This window comes from Monodelphis domestica, chromosome 5, assembly GCF_027887165.1.
Source record: "Monodelphis domestica isolate mMonDom1 chromosome 5, mMonDom1.pri, whole genome shotgun sequence".
Lineage (NCBI taxonomy): Eukaryota > Metazoa > Chordata > Mammalia > Didelphimorphia > Didelphidae > Monodelphis > Monodelphis domestica.
In genome coordinates this window covers 117442175-117462258 of record NC_077231.1, presented here as the reverse complement: position 1 = coordinate 117462258, position 20084 = coordinate 117442175, and the positions used below count along the sequence as shown (strand labels likewise).

The 20084-nt window shown below is 34.4% G+C and overlaps 1 protein-coding gene across 4 annotated transcripts in view; it reads left to right on the top strand.

The window, feature by feature from the left end:
- LRP6 (LDL receptor related protein 6) overlaps positions 1 to 20084 on the top strand; it is a 127277-nt gene that overhangs the window by 48030 nt on the left and 59163 nt on the right. For all 4 annotated transcript variants that reach the window (XM_056799159.1, XM_007503718.3, XM_007503717.2 and 1 more), the window contains 2 exons: positions 7987 to 8383; positions 9604 to 9775. In XM_056799159.1, the coding sequence (XP_056655137.1) occupies positions 7987 to 8383; positions 9604 to 9775 (569 nt within the window). The remainder of the gene's footprint in view (positions 1 to 7986; positions 8384 to 9603; positions 9776 to 20084) is intronic.

Genomic DNA, 20084 nt, shown 5'->3' with positions numbered 1-20084 from the left:
AAAAAGCCCAGACCTTTATTGAAAAGTGCAGTAGTGGAGATTTTCTGGCGAGCAGCTCACAGAATTGGGATAGATAAAATTGTATTTACTTACAGGATGTTATTAATGATTTGGCATTGATAAGTAATTTTTGTAGCCAAAGGTAAAATTGGCTAAGTCTGGTCAAATAGTTTCCATGGTGAAAAATATTTTTCATTTCTGTTTGTAATGAAAGGTTTTTGTGGTGCTTTTTGTTTTTTTTTTAAATATAATGCAACTTTAGAAAAGAGAGGTTATCTTAATATTTGTAGTTTGAAATTTCACATACTTTAGTGTATTTGTTTTTGCTGTATTTCGTATATGTGATTTGACCTACCGTAGCATAATTTAAATGTTCTATTTTTCATTGCCTTTCCAAAGTCAACAGCCCTCTTCCCCCCTTTTCCTTCTTTGTCTAGAAAAAATTGAGCCTGGTTTATTTTGAAGTCGAATAGAGCTTTTAGTTAGAAATGGGGGTAGTAAAGAATTTCAAGGTCTCTTCTCCATTGCCACTTTCTGATACTTGATTTTGATATTTAAGCAATTACTTGGGCTTAATTATATTTTTTCCAGTTAAAATTAATGCTACTATACCAAACAGATATGGCACATCTTAACAAACCACTTCTTTTTTTTTCACTAGAGGTGAGTCTTAACTTAGCTATTACCAGGGGAATGGTTTTGTGTCTTAGTCCAGTTCCTTGTACTAATTAGAGATTCTCCTAGCTTTTCTATTTTGCATCCATTCCCATAATCAGAGACTGAACTTGAAAAAATTTACCTATTTAATGAAAAAATAAAACCCTCTTATTCTTTTTAAACTGATCCTCTTTCATATTCCTTGCAGTGATTGTCCCAAACCTTTTTTCTCCAAAAGCCTACCTGACCGTTCTTTTTCCCATCCCTCTTGACAGAGTTCTTTTTCATATTTCATAGAGAATTCATATCATTTTCTGGGAACTCTTTCTTCTCCCTCTGTTCAGGTCAAAGCCTCTTGTTATCATTCCTTGTTTTCTACTTCTGTACTTCAGTCTAAGATTAAGAGGTGGACCTTCTTGCCAAGACTAGCTTCTCCCATCCAAATCTAGGTATTGTTTAGTGACCTTGCTGGATCATCTTCCATGTGTCACTCCTTGACAATGACTCTATCTTAAGTTCTGTTGGGGGCAGGGGTGTCTCTTTTTCTCTGTAATCGTTTTTGGAGGATATTAGCATCCATGGGTTCAGCCATCATTTTTATACACATTGGTCCCAAAGATCCTTTGTTTCTTCTTCCTGAACTCAAATCTTTCATCACCTATTGCCTATTGGACATTGCCAACTAGACGTCTCAAATTCCATACTTTCAAAACAGAAGTCATTATCTTTTCCCCCAAAGACATTGTTCTTCCTAACTTGCCTATTATGTTGAGACTTGAATTTGCAATATTGGTGTTGTCCTCACCTTCTCCCTCTCTTTCCCCCACAAATATGGTTTGTTTCTGAGTGATGTCATTTCTACAGAATCACTTATATCTCTCTCTATTCACACAGCTACCACCTCTCTCGTCACTTCTTGACTATGTTGCAGTCCTTGTCATTGCTCTCCCTACCTATCTTCTCTCTTCTCTCTAAACCATCATCTACAAGGCTTTAAAATTGAGGCACGAGTCTGACCACGTCACTTCCTGCTCTAAAATTTTGAGTAGCTGTTGCCATTAAAATAATCCACAAAAGCTTCTAGTTGGCATTTAAAATCGTTTACACTTTGTAGTTATGATTACAATTTAAAGGCTTTTACCATTTCCAAGTTTTACTCCCCTTTATACATGCATGCTAAATTTCAGCCAAACTGGCCTGCTTATTGTTAGTCATGCGCAACATCCCCTATCTAGTCTCACTGACTCTGCACAAGTTGCCTAGCATGTTTGAAATCCTTTGGCTCCACTTCTTAGAATCCCTAGTTTCTTTCCAAGTCCAGCTCAAATGTCATTTAACATGAGAGGCATTTCCTGATCCCCTCAGCTTCTAGTTTGTCCTAAACTATACCTGAAATTACTTTGTCTTTACTTATGTTCACCTATTGTTGATACTGATAAAATGCAACCTCTTTGAGGGCAAGGTCTGGCCTGTTTTTGTATGCCCAACCTACTACTCTGTCTTTTAGAGACATTTAATAAAGATTGATTGTTTCATTTTCTCAATTCTTAATAAATCCTAATCTGGATTATTCATGGATTCATGAATTATTCTTAACAATTCATGGATTATTCTTATTTAAAATGTTATGAAATTAAACATTGAACTATCAAGTTTTCATACTTACCATTTTCCTTCCTATGATTACCAACTTTTCCCTTTCCATAGATTTCATATATCTCTAAATGTCTAATCTGTGCTCATAAAAGAAGCCATTTATTGATTTAACTAACTTTATCTACTCTTCTGTTTTACTTTTATTACTGTATTTCTTAGGCAACCTTTGCTTTACTACCAACTCTTACCTTAATATTTTACAAACTGGTTTCTGCCATCTCTAATAAATTGAAACTTTTGCCTCATGAAGAATAAGGGTTGCTAAGAGTTCCCTGGATCTAGTTTCTCTATGGCCTTTATTATTATCAATCCCTTTTAAAAACTTGGAATAGGGCAAAATAATCATGGTGGAATAAAATGTCAAAACTGCCAAAACTTCTAAAAATTTTCCTACACATTGACCACATAAAGTATCAAATAATTCTGAATAAGAAAGCTGAGAAAAAGTCACAGTGAGTCATTTTTCCAGTCTGAGGAACTTAGGAAGACAGAAAGAGAAGTGCATGGATACTAGGTAGGAACTTTTTGGAAGCAGTACCAACTGTGGGATGCAGAGCAAAACAACACCCAGGGATGGTCAAGGACTAAGCACCTGATCAGAAAGAGATCCTGTAGGACTCTATTGCTAGTAACAAGAGCAGGACTAGGTACCACTTGACATCTCTCTTTGTCACTTATTGGCCAGTTCTGGGTTGCAGTCCTAGGGTGAAGAGGAGTATTTGTAATCACAATGGAGCAGGGACTTTCTCTGAGTAAAGAGCAGACTGTAGACCTGGAAGGTAGTATAACCAGACCTCTCCCTGGTCTTTGGAAGTTTCAAAGAGCTATAGTCTCAGATTGAGTTATGAAAACAGAAGCTCATAAAAGACAGAAACTGAGGCTAATCATCCCTCTCAGAAGTGAGCAGAGCCCAACTTTAAAGTTCACAATCAAGAAAGAAATTGGAAAAATGAATGAATAACAACAAAAAAGTCATTTCCTATAAAAAGTTACTGTTGTAACAAGACAATGACTTGAAAACATTATAAGCAAAGCCTCCCCAAAATGCAGATTATTTTTTTAAAAGGAGGAAAACAAGATCAGCAAAGGAAATACTGGGAAAAGAAAATTATAAAGAGATTTAATAGCTTGGTTTAAAAAAAGGCATAAAGATTTCGGAATACTTAAATAATTATATTAACAGTACTGAATACTTAAAATTAAAAATTGGCCAAATGGTAAAAGAGTTACAAAACTTCACTAAAGAAAATAACTTTAAAAATTAGAATTGGTCAAGTGAAAGCTAATAACTCCCTGAGACATCAAGAAATGATCAGAATCAAAAGAATGAAAAAATAGAAGAAAATATGAACTATCTCATTGAAAAAATAACGTTCCTAGAAAGTAAATTGAGGAGAAAGCAAAACAGACTTTCAAGGAGAAAATAGGATGAAAAAGAGAAGTATGAAATAACAGTATGGAGGGAAATACACAGCAATCATAAATGAGAATATGAATGGGGATTGATTAGCACTTAAAATGGAAGGAAGTTACAGAGTAGATTAGAAACCAGAACCAACAATATGTTGTTTACAAGAAATACCCTTGAAACAGAAAGATCCACACAGAGTTAAAGTAAGGGGCTGGAGTAGAATCTATTTTGCTTCAGCTGAAGTAAAAAAGGCAGGGGCAGAATCTCGGTCAAAGTAAAGCAAAAATGGGTCGAATTAAAAGAGATATTTATGGAAAGTATTTTACCAAAAGGTACTATAGACAATGAATTAATATCTATAATGAACATGTTTGTACCAAATGGCAGAGCATTCAAATTCTTGAAGGAAAAGTTAAGTGCTTTATAGGAGGAAATAGTAAAACTATAATAATGGAGGAGCTCAATTTACCCATCTGAAAAGTAAATAAAACTCTAACCATAAAATAAGCATTAGAAGTTAAAGAGAAGAATGAAATTTTAGAAAAGTAAGATGTGATAGACCTCTGAATATTGAATGGGAAGAGAAAGGAGCATACCCTTTCTTCAGCTATACGTAGCACCTTCTCGAAAACTGACCCTATATTAGGTCATAAAAAACTCTCAAACAGATGCAGAAATATTAAAAGTACCCTTTTCAAACCATAATGCAATAAGAATTATATTCATTAGAGGGCCTCAGAAATTATTAAAAATTAATGGGAAATGAAATAATCTAATCCTAAAGAATGAGTCAGAAAACCAATCATAGAAACAATAATTTCATTAAAGTAAATGACAATAGTGAGACAACACCTCAAAATTGCAGGAAGGAGTTAAAGTTATACTTAGGGGAAATTATTTATCTTTATTTTTTATTCCTGTTTAGTTTCTGATACCCACTACCTTCAGTTTGCCCTCTTTTCTATCAACCCTAATCCCCTTTGCTCATACCCTTCCCCTCCTACTTTCCTGTAGGGCTAGGTAGCTTTCTGTACCCAGATGATTGTGTATGTTCTTACCTCATTGAGCCAGTTCTGATGAGAATAAGGTTCACACACTTTCTCTCCACCTCCCTCATTTTCCCCTCCATTGTGAATGCTTATAGGGGAAACTTTAAATCTCTAAACCTTTATGACAGTAAAATAGAAATAGAGAAAACAATGAGTTGGGCATGCAACTAAAAAAAAGTCCCCCAGAAATGAGAAATAAAAAATATACAACTAAGCACTAAAGTAGAAATCCTAAAAATCTAAGAAGAAATTAATAAAATTGAAAGTAAAAATCTTCTTGAATGAATAAATAAAACTGGTTTTATGGAGAAAAAGCAGTAAAATAGATTAACCATTGCCTAATTTAAATTTTAAAAAAGAAAACTACAGTACCAAATTAATAATATCAAAAATGAACTGTGAATGCACAACCAACATAAAATAGATTAAAGCAATTAAGAGCTATTTTGCCTAACTTCATTCCAGTAAAACTGGCAACCTAAATGAAATGGTTGTTTATTTCAAAAAATATAAGTTGTCTATTATTAATAGAAGAGGAAATTGGATACTTAAATTGTTGTTCTTTTGTTTTTGAAGAGGTCCCAAGACATCAGGGAATGATGTCTTAATTTGCACATGAATTGAATTTAAATGATGCAGAGTTGCACCAAGTTGTCAGCCTCACTTTTTCTTTGAGTTTTAGAAGTCCAGTGGCAAGACAAAATATGAGGTATTCAGAGTGGACTTTAATAACTAGTAACTATGAGCCTATGGGAGGGATTAATTTCTAGACTTTCTCCTTTTCTTTCTTTATAAACATACCTCATTAGGGAGCTAATTTATTTGCCTGCGGGATTATAGATCCCTCCTTTGTGTGAACATTAGTTTTTGTTGGACTGAATGTAAGGCATCAGATATTCTACCACCAACTTTGAGGGACAGGGGAGGGCTGGGAAGAGGAAGAGAGTACATGGATTGCAAAATGTCAGAAAACAATTGCTGAAAATTGTACCAATATGTAATCTGAAAAAGAAAAAAAAATTCTTAATTGAAAAAAAAACTGCTTCTCCAAGTAATTGGTGGGAAATGTTTTTGAGAAAAAAGAAAATAAAGCCAAATATGGACATTTAAAAAATTCTGAATTTTAAAATTCAATGAAAGAAATTTGTATTGGACACATAAAAAAGATGTTATTATTCTAACAGCAATTTGCATTTAACTAGAAGATCATATGTGACTTTAGGGAGAGGCAATTTCAATATAGTTGTAGGGAAGAAAGTCAAATTATAAAGTTTTTTAGGGATAAATGTTTGGGAATGAGTATAAAATACTCATTCAAGAAGTTTGCACAGAGTAAAAGAAGAAATGATTATTGTCAACAAGCATTCATCCATAGAGTAAAAGCCTTAGAACCTCATTCTAGGATACTTTTGTCACTTCTTCTGTTCACGAAATTACCCTTTCCTCTTCTTGTCATTGAAAGCAGCTAGAGTCTTCTAGAAGAAAGGTTGGCTTGTAGAAGGAGGCTATTCATCCTTGTCCTTTTCTATTTTTTTCCCTTCTATTTGGAATCTTAGAATTTTTAGTTGTTAAGCAGGCAACATTTTCCCCTTCTTGCTCTCAGGCTTGATAGCTCCTGACATGAACAAGTATTGCCTCTTTTTTGAGCCCATTTCCTGCTATTTGGACTGAGATGGAAGGGTCAGTTGTTCACTGGAGGATTCCCTCTATAACTACAATCTTTGAAGGAGGAATAATTATAACATAATGATATTTGTCTTTGTGGAATCAGTCTCATTCTTTCTTTTACTACTATTTCTAATTATATCTGTTTCTTTTCCCAAATAGTAGAAAAATGAATAGAATACTTCAAGCAGGAGTTCTGCTTCTAAAACAGTATATTGGTTTTCAGAAGTTTCTTTTAATATGCATAAAGCAAAGCAAAAATTAAAGCTAAATGCCAGACACAACATGGAAGAAGTTCTCAAATACTTTATTACATATAATTCTTTTGTAGTATATCAGACACTGAAACTTGAATAAACTGGTTGAAACATGTGAGAATCAACTGGTATAGTAATCTGTTGTTAAATTAAAATACAAATGCAACTTATATAAATATTAATTCATGAAAACTTAATTGTTTTCAGGAGCTTATAATATTAAATTGTTCTTTGGTAGAAAACTTGGGAAACTCAAACTTGTAAGTAGGCCTAGTTTTCCTTACTTCAAATCTATCTGTAGTCTATGAAACTGAAGTTGTTATAAGATGGGATCACTAGTTTTTTCTAGGGTGAAAGAAATGAGCAGAGATTTTAAATAGATGTTTAGAAGTTAATAATACTGTTTTTAGTGTATGATAAATTAACTTTTTCCTAATATTACTGCATGAATGAAGAATAAAAGATACCATTCTTTCCTAAGGTCTAAAAGGTCTTTTTATTAATAGTAATGTTAAGATAGCTCTAGCTAAAAATTGTGGTCACTAGCAACCTCTCTTTCTCACCCATTAATAAATTTTCCCATTCATATTCCAGGTTATCCAACCTGAATTGACTAATTTGAGAAAGGTCTATGCTTCTTCCTAAAGACTTGCATTTTTCCTTTAATGAGGTTGAAGTGGTATACTTCTATGCACTCAGGGTACAGTCAGTGGATTAGTTATTTCTGATTTTTCCCTCTATTCCATTATGTTTAGTTTCCTACCTTGTTAGTATCCATAGATAAGTAACAGGAATGGGGAGAAAAATAAAAGGGAGTTGTTATAGGTAAAGGGGGAATACAGAAGGAAAGTAAAATGTGACAAAAATATGAAGTTATTCTGAATTATAGGATGTATCTAATTTATCCCACTTTTCACAAAAATGGGAGATTCTTTTGTAGTTTCAACTGGATGAATTGAAATGGTAAGAAGATGTAGCTTTTGTTTTCCAAATTTACAGTGTTTCAGCTTCTATGGTCTCAATTCTTTTTAGTGAAAGCTGCTATATTATAAAACCTGTTGATTTCATGTTTTCAAGGTATGCTTTTTTTGTCTTTCTGAGTGGCAGCTCCCATTGGATTAGGTTGCTGCTCTTCATATCCCCTTCTCAAACCATTGCTAAGTACCCTTCAACCCCAACTTTTTTTCCTTCTCTTCCCAAAAAAGTTATGATGTCTGATGTTGTGATTTAAAATTTTCTTTTCAGAACTCTAGGTCCAGGATTGAAATTGCCTTTTAATTTTTTTTTCTAGGAGCAACTGAATTACTACTTTTAGCCCGAAGGACAGACTTAAGGCGAATTTCTTTGGATACACCAGACTTTACAGATATTGTTCTCCAGTTAGAAGACATTCGCCATGCAATTGCTATAGACTATGATCCTTTAGAAGGATACATCTACTGGACTGATGATGAAGTGAGGGCTATACGCCGCTCTTTCATAGATGGATCTGGCAGTCAATTTGTGGTGACAGCTCAGATTGCACACCCTGATGGCATTGCAGTGGATTGGGTTGCACGGAATCTTTACTGGACAGACACAGGCACTGACCGCATAGAGGTGACAAGGCTCAATGGAACCATGAGAAAGATTTTGATTTCAGAGGACTTGGAAGAACCCCGAGCTATAGTGCTGGATCCCATGGTTGGGTAAGAAGCGGTTCCTAGTCAATTTTTGTATATTTTTATTTATTTTCATTTATCCCCAAATTTGGTTAGGACATAGTGGAATAGGTTGGTAGCAAATGTGCAGTGGTGTTTTAATGAATTTTTATTGGTTATCCATTCTTCTGTTGTATTGATTAGAGTAGAATTCTTAGGTTAAATAGTTTCATTTCCCAGAATATATTGCATACCTTTCTTTCCTAAATTAAGTCCGTATTTCCTGGTTCCTAGTTTGTTAGTTTGAGATTTTTCTGAGGTTATATTACTATGACCATGAAAAATGTGGGATGGAATTTATTTTCTCCCCTCAAGATTTAATTTCTTTCTCAGCAGACCCAAAACCATATTTATGATAGTATGTGCTATAGCTTTTTTTTATTATCTAGTGAATGAATTATTTTTTCCTTGGTTAATATTGCCAATTTATTTGATGGTATTTTGGAGGATAAGATAGTTTCAAATAAATAGGTTAAACCAATATGATTTGCTTATTATTTTAGTCTGAGAAACAATTTTGAAAATTTTTCTAGCTTATGAAAATTTCCCCCATTTACTATACCTCCTCACTGATAATTATTTATCTAATCAACATGTCTGTTGAGTACCAACTGTACATTAAACTATACTGTGCACATAGTACATTTCCAAGAGTTTATAGTCTTATAGTACAATATGAGATAATGCACTGTTCTTACATTCATTCCCAGGAAATAAAATAAAACATTTTAATGCTTGTTTGAATATAAACATCTAAGAAATGAAAACTCCAAGTAGTTGCAAGAGGAAAGTAAGACTATAGGAAACACCTATTTTGTGAATTCACTTTGTTATCAGAATTCTTTGTGGAATGTTGATTTGGTAATGTCTAGAGAAAGCACTGAATATCTAGGAAAACAGAGCATTAAACAATGATGTACAAAAATATTTGGACAGTGTGATGATAATCAATAGTAGAATTATAGAATGGGAAGGAACTGCAGAAATGAGCCACTAGTAAATGCTGTTTGATTTAAATTTTTCTGCCAGTTCTTCTGCTAGTTACAATGTTCCTTTATTAAAAATTCTAGTCTATTTTATGATCCCTTTGTATATTTTCTTTCTTGACATTTTCTTATCATACCAGTGGTGTTTTGGAGGAAAATGTAAAGACTGGGATTTGTGAAGGAGTAATTAATTTTCAATTTGTGTTCTGTGTGTTTCTATAGGTATATGTATTGGACCGATTGGGGAGAAATCCCCAAAATTGAGCGAGCAGCTTTGGATGGGTCTGACCGAGTAGTTTTGGTGAATACATCTCTTGGGTGGCCAAATGGTTTAGCTCTGGATTATGATGAAGACAAAATCTACTGGGGAGATGCCAAGACAGATAAGATTGAAGTTTGTTTCCACTTTTTTTTTTCACTTTAAACCAGTTTTATAATAGTTTTAAAAGTAGATATTTATTAATTTAGTGAATTTATTCCTAGTTTTCTCAAGGTGTATAGTGATTATCTTGAAACTGTCTTTGAGGAAGCAACATTTTCAGGATAAGATTTTATATTTATCCCTTAAGTTCAAAAACATCAACTTTGCAAAGTCAGAATAGGGATAATGTTGCTAGAAATATGTTCATATGAATAATATATGGAAGTTTTAGTATGCTTAATATGAATCAGTAGAACAAAACAGATCCTGAGAACCAAAGAAGCTAATGTTTTTTCAAAGCTATATTAAATCTTATAGGATTCTAATACCTAGAATAATGGAAATAATAGTTCTCTTCTATTACTCTCCTTTTGTTAGATTACATTTGGAGTACTTCATAGAATTCTGTTAACCATGTTTTAACCAAGACAAGTTGGAGAATGTCCAAAGAAGATCATCAGTATAGTTAGAAGACCATAGAACATAAAAGGATCTGTTGAAGGAACTAGAGAAATTTAGCCAGGAAAAGCAGAGTTGGAAAGGACCAGAGAGTAGTGGGTGACAGGGAAGCTGCCTTGAACTACTTGATGGGTTATCATGTAAAAGGAGGATTAGACTTATAGTTGGACCCATATTATGTAACCAGAAGAAAAAGACATAAAAGGTTCAGAGACTGAGAGCTAGGCCTGGAGTTGGGAGGACCTGTGTTCAAATCCGTCCCTAAACACTTCCTAGTAGTGTAACCCTGGGCAATTCACTTAACCCCAATTCCATAGCTCTTGCTGCTCTTCTTTCTTAGAATTGATACTAAGACAAGGTAAGAGTTTAAAGAAGAAAAAAGATAGTTGCTTAGAAAAGTAAAATATGCAGTAGGTGTTATGTACCATAAATTTATAGTGAATGATATTCCATTTGGTATTGTTTTTTACAGTGATTTTTCTGCATTGTATATATGTTATTCTTTTCCCTCTCCAGTAGAATATATAAACTTCTTGAAGGCTAGGTTAACAGATCTAGACTGTTACATTGATGGGGTATGTTTGAGGTGAATGAGAATGAAGAAGAGTTTTATAAGGAAATCTTTTTTTGGGGCGGGATGGAAAGGAGTCACCTAATTCTCTACTGACTAGCACTAGTAGTGGCTTCTGAACTATGCATCTTTGCTTATATGGTTAAAAAATATTTGACTTTAACCTTTTTTTACAGTATTTGTAGTATTACATTTCATTTTTATCTTTACTTCTAGTGCCCCAAATCAGTAGTTGATATGTAGTGGGTACTTAATTAATGTTTGTTTATTGACTGATTATGTTGAATTTGATTGTATTTTTATAAGGGCTGAATTTTTAGGCTTTTTTTTTTTAAACTGTCCTCCCCCACCTTCAGCCAGAATATCTTTGATTTTTTTTACAATGTTTTGAAGCTTCATGATAATAAAAAGAATCAAAAAGAAGTTAATGGGGCATTATTGGAGCTATATCAGGAAGTTTTTGTTTTCCATTTTATGTGACAGACAGCAGCTGCCTGAATCAGTAGCTTCCTCTTTGATTTTGATTAGGTTTCACTGATGTTTCATTGATTCTTCTTTATTGAAATAGTTAGCTGTTACAATGGGAAGGGCTGCTTAATGACTTTTCAGAGGTTTATGGCATTTTTCTACCTTAGTTTAAGGTTTAAAAGGTATGATCCACTCTCTTTATTTGTTGGTACTTTTCTAATTTGCATACCACTTTCAGTTGATAATATTGGAAAAAGGAGTGTATTTGTGTGTTTCATCTTGAAAGAAATATAATTGTCTCAAATGTTTCCTTCACAATTTTCTTTCTTCATAAATTTTTTGCTTCAAGTTTCATTTATCTATTTCCTTTCTTTTTTGAGTTACTTCTACCAAACCCATATATATACCTAACCATATAAGAGGATTACAACCATTATTTTGAGCCTGGTTGTCTTCATTACTTAATCAAACCCCTTTTCTTTAAGGAAATCATTTATATATTGATTTCTTGAGTTTAAACTCATCTAATAAAACTTTGCTGGGAAATAGAAACAAGTAGTTGTTTAGTTTTTAAGAGTTTTGAAGGGGGATATTACTGAGTATTTTGAATACTAAAAGCTTGGCATCTAATAAATGTTCTGTTTCATAGGGAAATACTGAAATTATAGAATGCCCTCCCCTTTGCAGTATAATATTTATAGCATTTTATTTTATTTTTTAATTTCCATATTATTCTCGTAAGTAAACAATCCCATAAAACCAAAACCCCAAAACATTTACGCAGATAAACAAATTATAATCATATTTTCATCTGCATTTCTACTCCAACAGTTCTTTCTCTGGAGGTGGGTAGCATTCTTTTTCATAAATTAGGGCAACATTTTCTGATGATAGCTTTCCTCTAGTCTGTTAGTACCTTAGCAAGCTTGTTTTCCAAGAATTCTGTTTTTAAAAGAATAATTATTTGTTAGACTTTTTCCTATATTGTAAAAATCTGTTATACATATTGGCTCTTCCTAATTTTAGTGTAGTTTTAGATTTGGTTCTATAATAAAAGTACTGCTTCATAAATTGGTGCCAGATTTTCTCTAGTTCCTTGAAATGTTTTAAAGCGTTTGTGGCACTTGACAAATTGTTGAAATAGTTGACCTTGATGTTTCTAAATCTTTATTTTTGTGCTATCTACTCTGATACATATATTTTAAAAAATCTTAGCATATATCCTGTAGAGTCAATAAGTTTCATGGTTAAGCGGATGAAACAGCAGGATATTTGATTGATTGGTTAGAATTTTTTGAATTGCTAATGTAGCTCTGTCATACTACTTTTTAATAGAATTATTAAGTACAGCTTTATATTAATTGGGTTTATTCACTCACATTTGAAAGCTACCTTTGGTATGTAGTCTTAGCAATATTATTTTGCCTATTGTGACTCAGAATTATGAAACTTGAGAGTTGGAAATCGTAACCATGTTGTCCAACTCATACTAGTAATTCCTACTATAATATTTTTGACAAATTGTCATCCATCTGCACCAGTGATTGAGAACTCTCTATTGCTTAAAGTGACTTATTCCATTTTGGACAGCTCTTAATTGTAAGGAAAATTTTCCTGACATCAAACCAAAGCTGTAGTTTTTGAAACTTCTACCAATTACTACTGTGTCTGCTTTTTGAGACCAAAGAGTATAAGAAGAGAAATATTTGAAGAAATCCCTTTTGTCCCCGCGAGTCTTCTCTTTTCAGGCACGAATATCTTTATTTCATAGCATCATAGAACCAATAGGTCTTGGATCTAAAGCTGGAAGAGGCCTCAGAGACCATATCTTCCAACTGTTCCATTTTGTTGAGGAAACTGAGGCCCAAGGATGTTAAATGGCTTATACAAGGTTACACAAGTAATATGCTTTAGATGCAGGATGCAATCTACAACCAGTGCTCTTTCCACTCTGTTGTACTTTAGCTTATTGTCCTATGACATGAACTCAAGGCCTTTCACAATTCTGGATGTTCCTATCTCCTTGTTCTCCAGCTTACAATGCCTAGACCATGACAGAATACAGAGGGACTATTATTTACTTCTTCCTGGAAGATATAGCTCTCTTAATGAAGGTCAGGATTACATCACCATATTTGGCAGTTTCATCACAGTTTTGATTTCTATTGACTGTGAAGTTCTTTTGAGCCCCCCAGTTTTTTTCAGACAAAATTCTTCCTGAATCCTGTACTTAAAAAGTTGATTTTTAAAAAACCCTCAAATGTAACACTTTTAATTGAGCCGTAGTAGTAGTAGTAGTAATAATAATAATAATAATAATAATAATAGCTATCATTTATATAGCACCTATTATGTATGTGCCAGGCACTTTACAAATATCATCTCATTTGATTCTCATAGCAACCCTGAGAGATAGATGCTATTATTATATCCCATTTTACAATTGAAGCAATTAGTAAAGTGACTTGTCTAGGGTCCCTCAGGGACAAAGTGTCTGAGGCAGAATTTGAATTCAGGTTTCATGAGTATTGGCTGAACTTTATCCACTGTGTTTCCCTTAGTAAATTTCATCTTATGACTTTTAAACCCAGTGCTCTAAACTGCTGTGGTCTTTTAAGATCCCTACCCTGCAATCCAGAGTATTAGCTATTCCTCCCAGCTCATATCATTAGTCAATCTGATTAGTGTATCACCTCTGCCCTTATCCAAGTCACAGATTAATGCTAAACAGTACAGGTCAAGAATAGATAGATCCAGGGGCGGCTGGGTAGCTCAGTGGATGGAGAGCCAGGCCTAGAGATGGGAGGTCCTAGCTTCAAATTTGGCCTCAGACACTTCCCAGCTGTGTGACCCTGGGCAAGTCACTTAATCCCCCGTTGCCTAGCCCTTACCACTCTTCTGCCTTGGAATCAATACACAGTATTGATTCCAAGGCAGAAGGTAAGGGTTAAAAAAAAAAAAGAATAGATAGATCCTAGGAACACTGGCAGATCTTTCAAGGTAATATTGAATTGTTGATTTATTCTCTTTGGATCTATCCATTCATCCAATTCTCAGGCTACCTTATTATCATTGAGCCTTCAAAAGAAGAGTGTGAAGTGCTTTATCAAAAGCATCAATAAAATGTAGGCAAATTACATTCGTAGTGTTTCCTTGATGTAGTAGCTTGGTAGCCCTTTCACAAGAAGCTCCTCTGGCATGACCTGTTTTTTTTTTTTTTAAGCCAAATGGACTCTGTAATTAATACTTCTTTTCCAGATGTTCATTATCTCTTTAATGATATCTGTTCTAGAATTTTATCAGAAATAGTCAGACACTTTTGTCTGTAGTTTTTAGATGATTCTCTTTGGCTTCTTGTAAAATTTTCTCTTTAGCTTTGAAGCTCTTGAATTTGGCAGTTACATTCCTGGGGATTGTCTTTTGAGGATTTAGTGTAGAGGTTGTTCTTTGAATTCTTTCAATGTCTATTTTGCCTCCTTGTTCAAGAACATCAGGGCAGTTTTCTTGGATAATTTCTTGTAGTATGATGTCAAGATTTCTATTTATTTCTGGGTTTTCAGGTAGACCAATGATTCTCAAATTGTCTCTTTGAGACCGGTTTTCCTGATCTATCATCTTGTCAGTGAGATATTTTATGTTTTCTTCTATTTTGTCAATCTTTTGACTTTGCTTTATTAATTCCTGCTGTTTTGCAAAGTCATTGCCTTCCAATTGCCTTATTCTAGTCTTTAAGGACTGGTTTTCCACTATACTCTTTTGATTTTCCTTTTTGGTTTGGTCTATCCTGCTTTTTGTGACTTCCAGCTATTTCTCCAATTGGGAGTTCCTGTCCTTTAAACTTTTATTTTCTTTTTGAACCGTTTCCCACTTTTCTTGCCAAAATCCTTCCATCTTTTTGATAAGCTCCAATGTAAAATTTTCAAGAACTTGTGGCCAATTTCCATTTTTTCCCCAAAGGTTTGGATGCATTTATTTGTATGTCCTCTTCTGCTATTTCTTCTGTAGTCTGGATTTTTCCTCCATAAAAATTATCCGGGGTCAGTGCCTTCTTCTTGTTTTTCTTGGTGTTGGGAAATTGTTTTTTGTGGTGGTTTTTCCTTCCCTTTCCAGTCAGAAGTCTGAGTGAGGAGGGCAGGCTCTGTGTATGGAGCTAAGGAATGCAGTTTTTGCCTGAGGCCACCTCTCGAATCTGCTGCTTCTACTATTTACTGCCCTTCTCTGTACTATCTCCACTCGGGCACCCAATGTCTGCACTCTTCATCCTGCTGGAGTCTCAGGTCTAGCTGCTCTTAGGGTTAGGTCTTTGTCAGCTGCCAAGGACCTAGAGGTGCCCCTTGCTCACTCACTGATTCTAGTGCTCTGGCTCTGTAGATGGGGTGGGGGAGGGTTGATCAGCTCACGTTTTGGTGGAAGCTATTTAACTCCCTTATAATGTGGAAATGCCCAAATCTCACGTACCCTCAATGCTTCACCCTACTGTAGAGTCCCTTCCTTCATATGAATTTGGTTTTTTTTGGCCTTTGGAGGTAGTTTATATCAGTAGGTGAAGAGTAGAAGAAGAGTCCTGCATCTAGACTACAGCCATGTTAACCCAGAGATGACTCTCTTTGGAAAATCAGGACATTTACTCTTTTCCTATCTTCTACACCTACTATTTCTGAGTATTTTCAGATTTCTAATAGTGGTTTAACAGTCACATCTCTAAATTCTGTTTTGTACTCTGGGGGATAGACAGTTCATCTCACCCAGGTGACTTGCATATAGCTAGGATGTCTAGACTAGACATTCTCTTATTATCCTCATTAATTTTGGTTATTGACTCCCTGTCAGCCACTTTTCATTTTGTTATCTCCAGTGCAAAGGTTAACTTCTTTGGGAAAGAAAAGCAAAATGAAACTTGAGCAACTGTGCTTTTTGTTTTTTACCAGGTATTGTTAATGTATCTGTCCCAAGCAGTGTGTCTCTTTGTGGACTTTCCTCTTTTCTCTAATATGGCTCAAAGCTTTCCTCACTAGACTTGGCTTATTTTTAACTTTATTATTTAGAGTTTCTTTTCACAGGATTGTGTCAAATGCATATAATCATTCTCTGTTACTTGTCCTTGCTTCTCTTTTCTTTACATATCATTTAAAAATCCAAGTTGGTTGGTATATTCTGTTTATCTAACAAGTGTATCTTTGAAGCTTCAATTTTTCCTTCTCCTTAGAATTGTTTGGGCTTTTAGAGTCTAATTATTTAGAGTTCCTGTCCTTCCTGGGCCAACTTCCTCCAAAGATTTTTGGTCCATATCATTCCCATAGTAGTAGTAGTAGTCTCTCGGTAACCAAGGGTGACGATTGTCTTTGTGCGCTTTCATCTGTGATGTTGATGAGTGTGCACAAAAACACTTGTGCGTGAAGGAGATTTAAGTGGAAAAGTCGAGGCACAGAGACAGTCCCACTCTCTCGGCATTGGAAGCCTGGGTCCATTGGCACGAAAAATCGTTACACCTGGAGACTTCCTCAGCTGCATTGGATGGCCGTGTTGTCTTTTGTGCTCCAACATGCCCTAAGCACTCCACAGTGCTTTGCTGCGTCGCCCTCTCAGCCATTGAACCTTCTTATTGGAAATGTCAGACTGGTCTTGGCTTTTTTTTTCTTTTTCTATCATAAACTTTAGGAGGTCATGGTTACTTTTTCTCACAATATTTTTATTATTTCTATCATATTATCTAATTCTTTATTAATGAAAACCAAACCCAATGTAAAAAGATTCCCTCTGGTTCTTTGATGTTTTAAAAATTATTTAGATGAGTCAAGAAGTGATTGGCCGCAGTATTTCTTAGCATATGTCAAGATAACTGAAGTTTTCTAACACTATTATATCATGGCTTTATGCCAGGATTGTGATTTGTTTCTCAGATACCTGCTAATTTTCTTTCTTTCTAGGTGGTTTGTAGCATACTTTGATGAAAAAATTGTTTCTCTTTTCTCTGATCTTTACCCTGATGCTCTCCCATCTTGTTTCCCCAACCTTTGTTTACTGGATTTCCTCACAAGTATGCCTTAATATGCAAACTGTTGTCTTCTTCCCTCTCATCCCCATTTCTTGTCTATCCTATTTTTATAAATAGGATTTTTCAATCTAGAGACATTCTAATTACAGATTTCATACTATTAAGTCTCAGTGATGCTTAAAAGAGGGCATGGACATTTTAATCACACTCTTAGTCAGATTCCAAATTATCAGTATAATTGGACCATTTCAAAGCTCTACCACCAGTGTGTTAACATGTTGAGTTTTCGAAAATTTTGCCTATTTCCCCTTTTTACATTCTTTGCCAACTTGTTAGGCATGATTGGCACTTTGATTTTAATTTCATTTTAGATAATTTTTTCATTTAGTAGTTAATAGTTTGCTTTTCTTCTGCATATCATTTGACTACATGTATTAGGGAGTGCCTTTTAATCTATAATATAGTTGTATTAGTTCCCTATATATATATATCCTGAATATTGGACCCATATCAGATATCTATCTATCTATCTATCTATCTATCTATCTATCTATCTATCTATCTATCTATCTATCCATCTATCTATAAACAAACATTTTGAGTCCCCCTAGTTTTCCTACTGATTGTTTCTTGGATTCTGCTTTGTATGAATGTTAGTTGTCTCAACTTTTTGCTGTAGCTGCTCACTATCTAGATTGGTGAATCTATACAGGCATTTATGGTTTGAACACTTTGGATTATTAGGTTTACAAGACATTCTGCAAAAGCCAGTAGGCTCTTTCCAGCCTTAATTAGATATGCTTCAGTTTGTTCTTGGTCTGTCATCCCAATATTTTAAGCTATAGAAATATAAATCCAGTTCTCAGATAACCTCTTCATTACCAGCTGTTCACTTTCCAAATTAATTTTTCTCCTTTTTTATCTCTTGCTCAATCTACACCTATGGTCTTCAGATCCTTGCCCAAGAACTTGTAATCTTTGGCAATGTTTTTTGAGACACTCTCTTTGGTAATATCACTTGTGTCTACATAATTCACCAGAAGTGGGTATATCATTTTAATAAATTTGCTAATTCATTTTAGTAAGTTCTTCATTATGTTCTTTTTACACTATAAGCTTCTGTTATCATCAGGCTGACAGAGACTTGAATAAGGAGTCACTACCCACCACTACTTTTTACTCTTCCTCAAGACTTTTTGCAGGCTAATGTTCTGATTGGCTTCTATAGTTTTAATATATCATTTTGTGGAAGATAAGCATTTGCTTCCTTCCCAGGGCATTCAGTTCCCTTCTCTTCAGTAAGAACCTGTAATTTATTTTTTAGCTCTAGGTTTCCCTTTCCTTCTCTGTGATATTCGCTATCCAACTTTCAGACAAGGATCAGGTTTCAATTGCCACTTGAGATGATGATTCTTTTACCCTTCCCCTCAGTTGAAGCCATGGCTTGCTATTCTTTTAGGAACATTTCACTGTTTCTGTTGTTGTGGAGTGTGGAAAGGAGTTCTTCAACTTATCTTCTGGAATGAAGACACCACCTTACACTTAACAGTCATTTAGTATGGCAGAAATATAAGCATCACCTTTAGTAAAAGTCATTGTAAAAGTTTATCCTGCTTCACATACTGATTAAGTTTTCTTAGCTTTGTTTTTTTTTTTTAACTTCTTGTGGTTGTATAAATTTACATGTAAGGAATAAACCTTATCTGCAAGCACTTCGTTAAAACCAATGTAATCCTATGATCACTTAAAAAGCACCTTGCCTTCTATTTGAGAATCAGTACTCTGTATTGATTTCAAGGCAGAAGAATAGTACGATTTGGATAATGGGAGTTGAGTGACTTACCCAGGATCTCAGAGCCAAGATGTGTCTGAGATTAGATTTGAGCCCAGGACCTCTTCCCACTAGGCCTGGCTTTCATTCCACCAAGCCAACTGACTGCCTCCATCTAATCATCTTTTAATTATTTAAAAAAGGACCTATTAATAATTTGGCAGATACACACAGCTTTTTTCCCCCTAAACTCATTAACCCCACAGCCATAACCTATTCCCCATTCTCTTCTCTCTCTTTCTATGTTGTTTATTGTTCATAACCAATGTGTCCTACCTTTCAGTGCAGTCTACTAATTCATTTTATTCAAAATTTTTTTCTTTTCCCTTTCTTACTGTATTCTTCTTGAACCTTCCTTTAGATCTTAATCTTCAGTTCTCCTTAATCCTGCTCAACCTCACAGAAGCAAGAAATAGAATTACAAATTAATAGCAGTCTCATCAATTTAGGATATATTTTGGCTATAAATCCTAGTTCTGCCTGTATGATTTAGGATAATCTCATATAGGTATGAACTCTAGAGCTTTAAATTTTCCAAGTCTAAGCTTGTAGTTAGAATACTTATATAAATTTTCTTGGATTAAGCTTTCTTTGCCTTCCCATGTTTTGGTAGTATAAACCTAATCAGTTTTATCAAATGATGTATATAGATCACAGTCTAATTTACCTTGAAAAAGAACACTTGGTATTCCCTTAAGTTTTGCAGACTGGAAACAATTAGAATTGCTGATATTTATTAGTCTTCCCCTTTCTTGAGAAGTAGAGTAATCCTATCCATTTTTCATTGGTCCTTAGTTGTTACATGTAGATCTATATAACATTTTATAACACTTGCCCAATAGTCAGGTAGTAAATAGATAGACTTTAGTATTTGTATTCCCGTAGAATATATGTTCCTTGAGGATGGGGACAATTTAGTTTTTATCTATATAGCCTCAGTGCCTTATACATAGTTAAT